The following is a 14,608-nucleotide window of genomic DNA, read 5'->3' as shown; positions in this document are numbered from 1 at the left end:
CCAATTTTTCTACTACTGGTAATGATTCTTGTATGTTAGCTGTAGATACCATTGAGTCATATGCATAAAGGGAGATCTTTTTTCCCCACGTCTCGAACCTAAAAGGGACAATCTTCTCTTCATCCCTTAGTTTCTGTTCCAATGGTTCAATATGTAAATTAAAAAGTAGGAGGGACAAGGAATCTTGGTGGCAACGGTCCTGCCATCGACTTTTCAACTGAAAACCCATCTGCCACTGTGACGGGTTGGTTGTCGTATTTAGATTTTGGTGGTCCCATTAAAAAAGCATTAATTGGAACAGCTGCCTCCACCAAGAAACATCACCTGCAGGAAAAAGTGGGACCTCAGCCACACTTCCTGCAGTGCAGATTTGGATGTGACTTACTGCCAAGAAAAAAGTGGCGGTCCGACCTTCATGTCTGGGATAGAGGATTGGCGGGGAAAAGGGGTGAAAACTCACCTATTTTCCCCATTCCACCCTATCTTCGACTGGACACGACTGGCAATATTGCTGCCCCCGACGCATGGAGAAAACACAACCCCTCCCGCCCCCAGACTAAAAGGTAGGGGTGACGCATTCCAGTGGCATGTTGGGTGGGCACCGATTGGGTGGCCAGGACCACTGAAGGCGTTAACATGTTTCAGTATTTTTTTAAATCACTGTGACATACATATGTGGGGTACACTATGGTGTCATATATGGCTGGGGTTACACTGGTACACAACACATATCACACACATGCCATTGTGGTGTCATCATTCATTGCCAAATGAATCCTGCCACCACAATGATAATATATTCACACTGGACGACAATGTCCATGTGTACACATTGCAGGAGGACCTGTGCGGGTAGGTTTATGATATTTGTTGTGTATATGAGACAGTACAGTTGTGTGTGTGTGTGTGTGCGCGCATTGGCTGATTGGGGTGGAGGGAGCTGGAGTGGGTGATGTGGTTGTGTCTGTATGTGTGTCACTTGCATGTGAGACTAATGTTGTGTTGCCATCTGACATATTCAGATAAGTGTTGTGCGACCGACTTTGATATGATGGGTGTAGTTGTGTGTGAGTGTGTGTAGTTAAGTGTGTAGTTGTGTGGGTTGTGTCGTGTGTGGGTGCAGTGTCAATGGTGTGTGTATGTTGTATCATGGATGTTTGTCAATGTGTGTTTTCGGTATTTATGGATTGTGTTGTGTTGGAGTTGTAATGGATGATGGTGTGTATGTGATGTGTTGTGTAGTGCAGGAGGACAGCTATGGCTAAGGGACAGTGTCTGAGTGTGTCACTTACCTCTATTCCATAGCTTCTGCCATTGTACGAATTCCATTGCATCCCGCTGCCGTCTCCCTCCATCAGCAATTCGTTGCCTGCGTTCCGCTTGCAGAGCTGTAACATCTAAATATGGCAGGCGGAACACCATCGACTGCACAGTATTCCTGGGTCTGCCGTCGACGCTGCTTGGCGGTAACCCGGCTAAGATCTAAATCAGGTCCATAGTGGGTGGAGCACATCATGCCTTTCGATATGGCAGTTGTATGTTTTTTGGGTGTCTAGATGACTGATGCAAGAGAATGAAGAAAGATTGCAGCCAATTATATTAGCCGGGACATGGAGTGTCAGTGTTCTTCCTGAACGTCAGGAAACTTCCTCTGCTCTGAACTGTGGACCGAAATCTGAGGATGTGACATGGCGGTGATTGACCCTCAGAGGTGGAAGCAGTACCCCAGTGGAATCATAATGCTCAGGGCCTTCACCATTGTCCAAAAAACTAAAACAGAGGTCACACGTTCTATATCACTCCCTATAGCAGGTCTAAGGGAAGACAAGGTGGTGGTTTGTCTATGGGATAGAGGCCCAGTGAGCGCCCTGGAGCCTTTTTACAAGAGAACATATGAATTGATTTAAATAGAACTGAACAGCAGGATGGGAGTTGAAGACCAAGGCCAAAGCTCTATTGTCTAAAACAGAGACGATAAAAGAAAATGTAAGCCTGAAAGAGACTCTACTAATTAATTGGTCAACCCTACAGAGTTAACAGCAGTATATATTTTACCTATTGTAAATCAACCAGGAGAACATCTATCTAATGTGTCTATATTTCTTTCCATCTCCAGTCTCACATTCTGTCAAAGTTCACAGAATGCATGGTTGTAAGTCGGTGAGCTGTTTGTTGGAGGTGGGTGCAAAGTTGGTGAGCATCTCAATTGTAGATGACTAAAGGAGAGAGCCTGATGATGACAATGTACGACTACTAATTCTACTTAACTTATGTATTCGTTTTGACAGCCATGACATTCTTCTTGCGCACGTCCGTGGGCTTAGGGTCTGCAGCACTGTGGTGCATGTAGCTATCCGCATAAGGCCATGAACCCCCACTTTCCATTTACACCCCGCTTAGCGAATTGGAGTCTCACAATGGTCCAGTGTCACCTATCCTCAGTAACACATATCTTAACTCACTCACCACTTTCATACACAGTCTCTGAATTACAGAAGTTGCTGTTGAAATATTCGTTATTTTCTATTCATGACAGACTGAGGGAAGCACAATAGTGTCTCAAAGCAAATCCCATTAGTAGGAGTCCAGCGCTTAGAAAAATCTCATTTCCATTCAAGATAGTCAAAATGGCAATGACAGTATATTGGGACCCCTATCTGGTGAAGCGCCAGCGCACCCAACCTGGAATCAGTTTCCTGCTAAATTACCACATGTGAAGGGCCTGCTTTCCACTGTCGCGGAGGTGTTCTCGCTCTCTGCTGGCATCACCCAAGGGAAGTGGCACGCAGCCTAGAATGCTGGATGCCTTCATGACCGTGATCAACAGCATACATCCTCTGCAACTGGGTTTTCTGTAAGCAAGAAACTGTTTTCATTTTATCTTAAAATTGGGTAAGAGGTGCATGCCTGTTATACACGGGGGGCCAGTTGTGGCATTAGGGCAGAGTGCCATTCCAATTAGTGTGTAAAATACTGGAAACATTAAACCAAGTAACGTAATCCACATGTTGATGACTTGTTTTTACTTTTTAAAATGCAGAGACTGTAAAAGATCAGACATTATTATGGGCTACATGTGTGTGCCCATGTGTCGTCGGTTTTAGAAAGTACATCATGCCATATCAAGCTACTCCCAGTGTTGTCAACAGCAGCTATGATTCCTGTCAGCAAAACCCTCCTAACATTGTGGCCAAAATCAGCCATGATGGCAGCTGTATTTCTATTTTTGCTGTAAAGGAGTAGTGCAATATTAATAAAAGGCAGACCACACACAATCTCCTCCTTCCAAAAAAATAGTGCCCTTTTCTTCCACATGAATTTGGGTTTTGTTTATTTTTCCTGGGGTTTCACCTCCCTTGCATCCCGCTCTTTGTCTTCGAGATCTGTTGTATTGAGCTTATGGGGTAAGATTCCGCCTATTGCCTTTTTATTTTTTACTATGATTGGTTTTAAAAAAATCTTACTTGCTATTCGTTAATATCCCTTATTTTGCTTCCCTTATCGTCATTTGTTTCCTTCCACGGAGCAGCTTAACATTGATACTGGTCTTTGTTTGGTGACCCGTATTTGATTGCTATTTTATTACAGCTTATCAGCACGGTGTCGACATCACGGTCGCTGCGCTTCATATTTCACCATGGTGGCCGCAAGCCTCTTTGCTACACGGAAGCCGTGCTTCATGTTTTAACACTGTGCCCGCTTTCCCGTGGCACTAGGCTATGCCCACTCACACAGCACTTTTCACACCATCCTGCAGCTACATCTGACAAGGCCCCTCTATTGGATTATAAATTATCGTACACAAATCAATCAATCAAGGAATTTGTAAAGCGCACTACTCACCCGTGAGGGTCTCGAGGCGCTGGCGGAGGAGGGGTGGGCTGCTACTGCTCGAACAGCCAGGTCTTGAGAAGTCTCCTTAAGGTAAGGAGGTCCTTGGTCTGACGCAGGTGAGTGGGAAGAGTGTTCCATGTCTTGGCGGCGAGGTGCGAGAATGATCTGCACCGGTTGTAGTTCTGCAGATGCGTGGGACGGTTGCGAGGTCGGCGGAGTGGAGCAGCCAGGTCGGGGTGTAGAAGGAGAGCCGTCTGTTTAGGTATTCTGGTCCGGTGTTGTGCAGTGCTTTGTGAGCGTGGGTGAGGAGTTTCAAGGTGATTCCCTTGTTGACTGGGAGCAAGTGCAGGTCTCTCAGGTGGCCTGTGATGTGGCAGTGGCAGGGGATTCCAGGATGAGGCGTGTGGAGGCTTTTTGTAGAAAAATTGCATACTATTGATACTTGCCTTCATTTGGTGACAGAACTAATTTAATGTTAATGATGATAAATCTTTCATTGTCTATGGTGTCTAACTGCTTTCTCAAAGTTACAAACTTGGAAACTGCTCCCCTTACAGACGGACTTTCCATTACCATTACTTCCATTACGTTCCAGGCATTACAGGGCTGTTATAATTGTCTCTTTTCAATGTCTACGGCTATGACGTCCTCCTAGGAAACAATTTGTTGCTCAGTTCCGAGAAACAAGAACTTGTTTTTTTATGTCTTATACATCCTGTATATCTTGGAATGGAACAACATGTTTGCATATCATTTTTTTAAATGTTTTAGCTGTAGTGTTTCGTGGCGCACGCACACAAACAAAATGCAGACCATGCCTTTTTATAATAGGGCATTTATTAACATCTCTTCATGACACTGAAGCATTTTGATAGCTTTTATTTCTTGAACTCATATTTCTGGGTTGTTTTATTTCAGCCATCTGTCTGAAAATCTCCAGGCATAGTTACTAAATAAACTTCATAGTGAAAGTGAACTGTTTGTTTTCACCAGCGTTTAGCATCTTTAAACCTTCACATCTCTGTTTTTCAAAGCCGAGGCTGCTCATCCTGTGTCAGAGTACATTTTTATGGTCCTAAATGACACTTTACCCTCACTCCGTTCTAAACGGTATAGCTATCAAACAATACAAATACACAACACACAACATATATCCACTCCACATCACAGAATTCCACATAATGCCACATAATTCAACAGCACACCACATAACTAAACTCCACTACATACCTCTCCACAACACAAAATACCATTTCCATTACACTCCATGACACACAATCCTGCTACACACAATTCCAGTACTCCCAATACCACATAATTACTATCCACATACTTCTACTCCACACAATGCCACATAATTCCATTACACAAATCCACACCACACCCAGTTCCACAACTTGCAATTTCAATCCTACCCACATAATTCCCCTCCACACCACATACATCCACTCCAGAGCAAAACATATGAGTAAAAGAAATTAACTTACAGAAGCAATAGATCTAACTCTCATACATGTGAGACATATTGCATTGCAAATTCTTGTTTCTTCTTATATTTAATTAAGCATTACCTCCCTCGGTTGAAGGTAGTCGTTAACACCCTCTGGTACATTATGCTTAATTATGGGTCTTAGCAAAAGGAGAATAACAAGCCAATGGCCATTTATTCTCGGCAGACGGCAAGCAGGCCTGTTAGCACCTTTCTCCCAAATCCCACAAGAGAATCTCTCTCTCTCTTTCTCTCTCTCCTCCCCCCCCAAAAAAACTAGCATGGAGGCGAATTTTCTGATTGGCTGAGGCAATAACTGCCTTCCATACACAGATGCATATCCTTAACCACTTCGCTGCCAGGCCTTTTCCCCCTCCTGTGCCAGGCCTTTTTTTGCCTATTTGGGGCAGTTCGCGCTTAGGCCCGCATAACTTTTTGTCCACATAAGCTAACCAAGCCAAATTTGCGTCCTTTTTTTCCAACATCCTAGGGATTCTGGAGGTACCCAGACTTTGTGGGTTCCCCTGAAAGAGGCCAAGAAATTGGCCAAAATACAGGGAAAATTTTGTTTTTTTCAAAAAAATTGGAAAAAGTGGCTGCAGAAGAAGGCTTGTGGTTTTTCCCCTGAAAATGGCATCAACAAAGGGTTTGCGGTGCTAAACTCAGCAGCTTCCCAGCTTTTAGGAACAGGCAGACTTGAATCAGAAAACCCAATTTTTCAACACAATTTTGGCATTTTTCTGGGACATACCCCATTTTTGCAATTTTTTGTGCTTTCAGCCTCCTTCCAGTCAGTGACAGAAATGGGCATGAAACCAATGCTGGATCCCAGAAACCTAAACATTTCTGAAACCTAGACAAAATTCTGAATTCAGCAAGGGGTCATTTGTGTAGATCCTACAAGGGTTTCCTACAGAAAATAACAACTGAAAAAGAAAAATATTGAAATTTAGGTGAAAAAAACATAAATGTTTCTCTACGTTTTACTCTGTAACTTTTCCCTGCAATGTCAGATTATCGAAAGCAATATACCGTTACGTCTGCTGGACTCCTCTGGTTGCGGGGATATATAGGGCTTGTAGGTTCATCAAGAACCCGAGGAACCCAGAGCCAATAAATGAGCTGCACCCTGACGTGCGTTTTCATTCTATAACGGGTATACAGCCATTCATTTGCTGAAATATAAAGAGTAAAAAATTGCTATCAAGAAAACCTTTGTATTTCCAAAAAGGGCACAAGATAAGGTGTTGAGGAGCAGTGGTTATTTGCACATCTCTGAATTCCGGGGTGACCATACTAGCATGTGAATTACAGGGCTTTTCTCAAATAGATGTCTTTTTTACACACTCTCCTATATTTGGAAGGAAAAAATGTAGAGAAAGACAAGGGGCAATAACACTTGTTTTGCTAATCTATGTTCCCCCAAGTCTCCCGATAAAAATGATACCTCACTTGTGTGGGTAGGCCTAGCGCCCGCGACAGGAAACGCCCCAAAGCGCAACGTGGACACATCCAAATTTTTGGAAGACAACAGAGGTGTTTTTTGCGAAGTGCCTACCTGTAGATTTTGGCCTCTAGCTCAGCCGACACCTAGGGAAACCTACCAAACCTGTGCATTTCTGAAAACTAGAGACCTAGGGGAATCCAAGGAGGGGTGACTTGCGGGGCTCGGACCAGGTTCTGTTACCCAGAATCCTTTGCAAACCTCAAAATTTGGCTAAAAAAAACACATGTTCCTCACATTTCTGTGGCAGAAAGATCTGGAATCTGAGAGGAGCCACAAATTTCCTTTCACCCAGCGTTCCCCCAAGTCTCCCGATAAAAATGATACCTCACTTGTGTGGGTAGGCCTAGCGCCCGCAACAGGAAACGCCCCAAAGCGCAACGTGGACACATCCAAATTTTTGGAAGACAACAGAGGTGATTTTTGCGAAGTGCCTACCTGTAGATTTTGGCCTCTAGCTCAGCCGGCACCTAGGGAAACCTACCAAACCTGTGCATTTCTGAAAACTAGAGACCTAGGGGAATCCAAGGAGGGGTGACTTGCGGGGCTCGGACCAGGTTCTGTTACCCAGAATCCTTTGCAAATCTCAAAATTTGGCTAAAAAAACACATGTTCCTCACATTTCTGTGTCTGAAAGTTCTGGAATCTGAGAGGAGCCACAAATTTCCTTCCACCCAGCGTTGCCCCAAGTCTCCCGATAAAAATGATACCTCACTTGTGTGGGTAGGCCTAGTGCCGGCGACAGGAAACACCCCAAAGCGCAACGTGGACACATCCTAAATTTTGGAAAAAAACAGAGGTGTTTTTTGCGAAGTGCCTACCTGTAGATTTTGGCCTCTAGCTCAGCCGGCACCTAGGGAAACCTACCAAACCTGTGCATTTCTGAAAACTAGAGACCTAGGGGAATCCAAGGAGGGGTGACTTGCGGGGCTCGGACCAGGTTCTGTTACCCAGAATCCTTTGCAAACCTCAAAATTTGGCTAAAAAAACACATGTTCCTCACATTTCTGTGGCAGAAAGTTCTGGAATCTGAGAGGAGCTACAAATTTCCTTCCACCCAGCGTTCCCCCAAGTCTCCCGATAAAAATGATACCTCACTTGCGTGGGTAGGCCTAGCGCCGGCGACAGGAAACACCCCAAAGCGCAACGTGGACACATCCTAAATTTTGGAAAAAAACAGAGGTGTTTTTTGCGAAGTGCCTACCTGCAGATTTTGGCCTCTAGCTCAGCCGGCACCTAGGGAAACCTACCAAACCTGTGCATTTCTGAAAACTAGAGACCTAGGGGAATCCAAGGAGGGGTGACTTGCGGGGCTCGGACCAGGTTCTGTTACCCAGAATCCTTTGCAAACCTCAAAATTTGGCTAAAAAAACACATGTTCCTCACATTTCTGTGGCAGAAAGTTCTGGAATCTGAGAGGAGCTACAAATTTCCTTCCACCCAGCGTTCCCCCAAGTCTCCCGATAAAAATGATACCTCACTTGCGTGGGTAGGCCTAGCGCCGGCGACAGGAAACACCCCAAAGCGCAACGTGGACACATCCTAAATTTTGGAAAAAAACAGAGGTGTTTTTTGCGAAGTGCCTACCTGCAGATTTTGGCCTCTAGCTCAGCCGGCACCTAGGGAAACCTACCAAACCTGTGCATTTCTGAAAACTAGAGACCTAGGGGAATCCAAGGAGGGGTGACTTGCGGGGCTCGGACCAGGTTCTGTTACCCAGAATCCTTTGCAAACCTCAAAATTTGGCTAAAAAAACACATGTTCCTCACATTTCTGTGGCAGAAAGTTCTGGAATCTGAGAGGAGCTACAAATTTCCTTCCACCCAGCGTTCCCCCAAGTCTCCCGATAAAAATGATACCTCACTTGCGTGGGTAGGCCTAGCGCCGGCGACAGGAAACACCCCAAAGCGCAACGTGGACACATCCTAAATTTTGGAAAAAAACAGAGGTGTTTTTTGCGAAGTGCCTACCTGTAGATTTTGGCCTCTAGCTCAGCCGGCACCTAGGGAAACCTACCTAACCTGTGCATTTCTGAAAACTAGAGACCTAGGGGAATCCAAGGAGGGGTGACTTGCGGGGCTCGGACCAGGTTCTGTTACCCAGAATCCTTTGCAAACCTCAAAATTTGGCTAAAAAAACACATGTTCCTCACATTTCTGTGGCAGAAAGTTCTGGAATCTGAGAGGAGCTACAAATTTCCTTCCACCCAGCGTTCCCCCAAGTCTCCCGATAAAAATGATACCTCACTTGCGTGGGTAGGCCTAGCGCCGGCGACAGGAAACACCCCAAAGCGCAACGTGGACACATCCTAAATTTTGGAAAAAAACAGAGGTGTTTTTTGCGAAGTGCCTACCTGTAGATCTTGGCCTCTAGCTCAGCCGGCACCTAGGGAAACCTACCAAACCTGTGCATTTCTGAAAACTAGAGACCTAGGGGAATCCAAGGAGGGGTGACTTGCGGGGCTCGGACCAGGTTCTGTTACCCAGAATCCTTTGCAAACCTCAAAATCTGGCCAAAAAAAACATATTTTCCTCACATTTCGGTGACAGAAAGTTCTGGAATCTAAGAGGAGCCACAAATTTCCTTCCACCCAGCATTCCCCCAAGTCTCCCGATAAAAATGATACCTCACTGGTGTGGGTAGGCCTAGCGCCCGCAACAGGAAATGGCCCAAAACACAACCTGGACACATCACATTTTTTCATAGAAAACAGGGCCTACCTGTGGATTTTGGCCTCTAGCTTAGCCGGCACCTGGGGAAACCTAGCAAACCAGCGCATTTTTGAAAACTAGAAACCCAGGGGAATCCAAGATGGGGTGAATTGTGGGGCTCTGACCAGGTTCTGTTACCCAGAATCCTTTGCAAACCTCAAATTTTGGCTAAAAAAACATGTTTTCCTCACATTTCAGTGACAGAAAGTTCTGGAATCTGAGAGGAGCCACAAATTTCCTTCCACCTAGCGTTCCCCCAAGTCTCCCGATAAAAATGATACCTCACTGGTGTGGGTAGGCCTAGCGCCCGCGACAGGAAATGGCCCAAAACACAATGTGGACACATCACATTTTTTCATAGAAAACAGTGCCTACCTGTGGATTTTGGCCTCTAGCTCAGCCGGGCCCAGGGGGGGCAGAAATGGCCTAAAATAAATTTGTCCCCCACCCCCCAACCCCCCTGCCCCCCCGGGAGCGACCCTTGCCTATGGGGTCGCCCCCCCTTGCGTGACATTGGTGCCAAAAAAAAAATCCCCGGTGCCTAGTGGTTTCTGCCCCCCTTGTGGGAAGATTGACCTACAATCGGCCAATCTGCCCCCAAGGGGGGCAGAAATGGTCTAAATACAATTTGCCCCCCAGGGGAGCGACCCTTGCCTAATGGGTCGCTCCCCATCTCTACAAAAACAAACAAACAAACAAAAATAAACCACAAAAAAAACAATTTGCCCTGGCGCCTAGAGGTTTCTGCCCCCCCCGGGGGCAGATCGGCCTAATACCAATAGGCCGATCTGCCCCCAGGGGGGGCAGAAATGGCCTAAAATAAATGTGCCCCCCCCCCCGGGAGCGACCCTTGCCTGCAAGGTCGCTCCCCTTGCGTGACGGCGCAAAAAAAAGATCCCTGGTGCCTAGTGGTTTCTGCCCCCCTTGGGGGCAGATTGACCTACAATCGGCCAATCTGCCTCCAAGGGGGGCAGAAATGGTCTAAATACAATTTGCCCCCCAGGGGAGCGACCCTTGCCTAATGCGTCGCTCCCCATCTCTAAAAAAACAAACAAACAAAAACAAAACCCACACAAAAAAAAATTTGCCCTGGCGCCTAAAGGTTTCTGCCCCCCCCGGGGGCAGATCGGCCTAATACCAATAGGCCGATCTGCCCCCAGGGGGGCAGAAATGGCCTAAAATAAATTTGCCCCCCCCCCCCCCGGGGAGCGACCCTTGCCTGCAAGGTCGCTCCCCTTGCGTGACGGCGCAAAAAAAAGATCCCTGGTGCCTAGTGGTTTCTGCCCCCCTTGGGGGCAGATTGACATACAATCGGCCAATCTGCCCCCAAGGGGGGCAGAAATGGTCTAAATACAATTTGCCCCCCAGGGGAGCGACCCTTGCCTAATGCGTCGCTCCCCATCTCTAAAAAAACAAACAAACAAAAAAAAAACACAAGAAAACTATTTGCCCAGGCGCCTAGAGGTTTCTGCCCCCCCTGTGGGCAGATCGGCCTAATACTAATAGGCCGATCTGCCCCCAGGGGGGGCAGAAATGGCCTAAACTAAATTTGCCCCCCTCACCCCCCCCTCCGGGGAGCGACCCTTGCCTACAAAGTCGCTCCCCTTGCGTGACGGCGCAAAAAAAAGATCCCTGGTGCCTAGTGGTTTCCGCCCCCCTTGGGGGCAGATTGACCTAAAATCGGTCGATCTGCCCCCAAAGCGGGCAGAAATGGCCTAAATACAATTTGCCCCTCCAGGGGAGCGACCCTTGCCTAAGGGGACGCTCCCCATCTGTAAAACACAACAACAACAAAAATCCCTGGTGCCTAGTGGTTTCTGCCCCCCGTGGGGGCCGATCGGCCTAATAAAAATAGGCTGATCTGCCCCCATGGGGGGCAGAAATGGCCTAAAATAAATTTGCCCCCCATGGGAACGACCCTTGCCTAAGGGGTCGCTCCCCTTACGTGAAAAACAAACAAAAAAAAAAAAACTCCCTGGTGTCTAGTGGTTTCTGCCCCCCTTGGGGGCAGATTGGCCTCATAAAAATAAGCCAATCTGCCCCCAAAGGGGGCAGAAATGGCCTAAATATAATTTCCCCCCTATGGGAGCGACCCTTGCCTAAGGGGTCGCATCCCACACCTAAAACACAAAAGAAAACAAATAAAAAAAAAAAAAAAAAAAAAGTATCCCTGGTGTCTAGAGGTTTCTGCCCCCCCTGGGGGCAGATCGGCCTATTATTAGGCCGATCTGCCCCCAGGGGGGGGCAGAAAAGGCCTTAAAAAAAAATGACCCCCTGGGAGCGACCCTTGCCCAAGGGGTCGCTCCCTTCTGTCAATTTCATCTAAAAAAAAAAAAATCCCTGGTGTCTAGTGGGGTTTCAAAAGCCGGATTGCAAGCAATCCGGCTTTTGAAACCCTCGGAGAGACTTCAAAGGGAAGGAAATACATTTCCTTCCCTTTGAAGCCCCTCCGGGCCTCCCCCACGTGATCAAAAGAGAAATGCTGAGCATTTCTCTTTCGAGCTTCCAGCGCGATAGGGGAGGTTGTGTGATTGTCAGCGCGCGCTCGCGCGCTGACGTCACAGGGAGGGTGGGGGGGGGGTCGGGGGTTGAAGGGGAAGGGATTCCCCGGTCAGCCCTGACCTAGGGGGGTGGGGGGGTGGCCCTCGGAGGAGCGCTAGCGCTTCTCCCGACGGCAGCATTGCAGACGTAATGGTTACGTCCATGGCGCCACACGGGCGCTGCCATGGACGTAACCATTACGTCCGTGGCGGGGAAGGGGTTAATGCCTCTCCAGCCTGATTCCATCTTTGTTTCAAGATGTCAGATAGGGGAGCACTTTCTACTCCTTCCACTAGCCCCAAAAAATATTTCTGAAATAAATAGTGATTTACTTTCCTCCTTCTCTTCCATTAGCATCTCTTGGGGCCAGATGTATCATCACCGCCGTTTGCGATACGGAAATAGCGATTTTCAAGAAATCGCTATTTCCGACTCGCAAAGTGCCATGTATCACATTTGTGATTCGGTAATAGCGATTTCTTAACAATCGCAAATGCTATTACCGAATCGCAAATTGCGATACCGGCCCTATTCGCAGCTATGGGCCTGTTGGCCCATATTTGCAAATTTTTTGCATTTCCAAAATTTCGATTTCTGAACCAGAAATCGCAATTTTGAAAATGCAAAACCCCAGGGTGCTGGGGGCCTAAGGCCCCCTCTGCTGCACCCCAAAATTCATTTTGGGGACATGTAAGGTGCACACATGCCAAAAGGGCATGTGTGGTTTACATGTACAATTTAAAAATTCATTTTTAAATTTTGCACATGGTTACCACCAAGTTCAACTTGGTGGTAATTAGCGATTCCTAAATGCAAAAATCGCATTTAGGAATTGCTTCATACATGTGCTAAGAAATCGCAAATAAGGAATCCTTATTTGCGATTTCTAATTTAGAGTCGCAATTTGCGACTCTCTAAACAGGGTCGCAATTTTAAGGAATCGCTATTTTAGCGATTCCTTAAAATTCCGTTCAGAATGTATTTCATACATTCTGAACTGGCATTTTGCATTCGCAAACGGGCATTCGCACCGTTTGTGAATGCAAAATGCTTCATACATCTGGCCCTTTGTCCCTTTGCCAATTCCTCCTTTTCTTGACTAACTGCTGGCCTCTCTTGATCTGTTCTTTGCTTGTTTCGTTGTGCAGGTCTGATCTTGGTAATAATATAGAGAAACAAGCATTTGCAATGCAATGGGTCTCACGTTTGCTCGAGTTAGAGCTATTAGCGTTGTGAATTCCTAACTGGACTTTTCTTGCCACATAAATTGAAAATGAAAAGTAAAACATTGACATAAGTGAGCCGATTCAAAGTGCCACGGCCGCTGTGAGCACGAGAATATTTGGCTCCCTGCGTGAATGTCTAGAAAGGTTCGCGCCTGGGATGAAAGCCAAACCGAAACCAGAGGAGGAGGCATCACACACTGTACCAGGAGAAAGCATGTCATAGTGTGATGGCCAACAAAAATATTCACTAAGTGAAATGTAAGGGAGGGAACTCAGCACACAAAGGAGGGACATTTCACTAAATGCACAAATAAAAATAATGTATTTCAGACCAGCACAACAAAGAATGAATATCAAGAGTGGGCATGTTTAAAAGCCCACAGAGAGATTACAGCAGGCCAGAGCACTTGCGCTCTCAACCCTACAGCTCCCAACCCACCCTTCTTTGAACTGCTTGCAAATATATTTGTTAGCCTTTGAAATAAATATACAAAATATTGAATCACCTAAGTACCAACGGATATCCTGTAGATAGGTCATAAACATCTGAAAATGATGTAGATGCATTCTAACTGTTATTGATACTTTCCTCAACCAGTGTTTTTGATGCCTCACTCTGCATATTGTGAAATGCCTCTAATTTTCCCTACTTCAGTTTATGATTACAGGTGGGAATCTCGAGGATAGCACGGAAGCCCTCCAGCTTGCACATACAAATGGTATGTACCCTATGTTTGAAAACTGCTTGTTTTCACAAAAATAAGTTCCCCTGAGGCGACGGGCCGAGCTGAGGGAGACTGTATGTTTTAGAATTGTTGGTGAATATCCGGAGCACCTGAACAGAATCACAGTTGACCTACAAGCTGGGGTTCAAGGTGCCTTTAAGTCTATTAATGAAGTTGATTTATTGTTTAAAATTCAGTTACAAATACTATTTTAACAATTACAGGATGCACCCTTTTAGTATTAGACTGATAAAAAACAACGACTTCCTGTTCACACCTGCTTCTTAGCAAACATATTGTGTATTTGCTAATTTTGGGCTCAATTCTCAAAGCTTTTTGTGCGCTTGTGTTAGACTTAGGTACGCAAAAGGGTTGTTACAAATGTAAATTCACATTTTGCATTCACAAAACTTGAACCTACCTTTCATTAAGTGATTTGCCCACCCAAAATTACACCAGCGTAGTATGATTTTATAGGTTGCACTGTACTTACAGGGGCGGGCTTTCCAGCACAGGGATGCCATGAAAAGCAGGTGGAAAATTATGAGTTTTGGGTATTCGCAAACAGGAAGGTTCAC

General features: G+C 46.1%; 1 protein-coding gene across 1 annotated transcript in view; it reads left to right on the top strand.

Annotated features, from left to right (window-relative positions):
* The window catches only part of TATDN1 (TatD DNase domain containing 1), a 112,639-nt gene that overhangs the window by 61,965 nt on the left and 36,066 nt on the right, over positions 1 to 14,608 (top strand). The window contains exon 4 of the mRNA XM_069220720.1: positions 13,961 to 14,024. Within this exon, the coding sequence (XP_069076821.1) occupies positions 13,961 to 14,024 (64 nt within the window). The remainder of the gene's footprint in view (positions 1 to 13,960; positions 14,025 to 14,608) is intronic.

The sequence above is a fragment of the Pleurodeles waltl genome, chromosome 2_2 (genome assembly GCF_031143425.1).
Source record: "Pleurodeles waltl isolate 20211129_DDA chromosome 2_2, aPleWal1.hap1.20221129, whole genome shotgun sequence".
Classification (NCBI taxonomy): domain Eukaryota; kingdom Metazoa; phylum Chordata; class Amphibia; order Caudata; family Salamandridae; genus Pleurodeles; species Pleurodeles waltl.
This window is presented reverse-complemented; position numbering and strand designations above follow the sequence as displayed.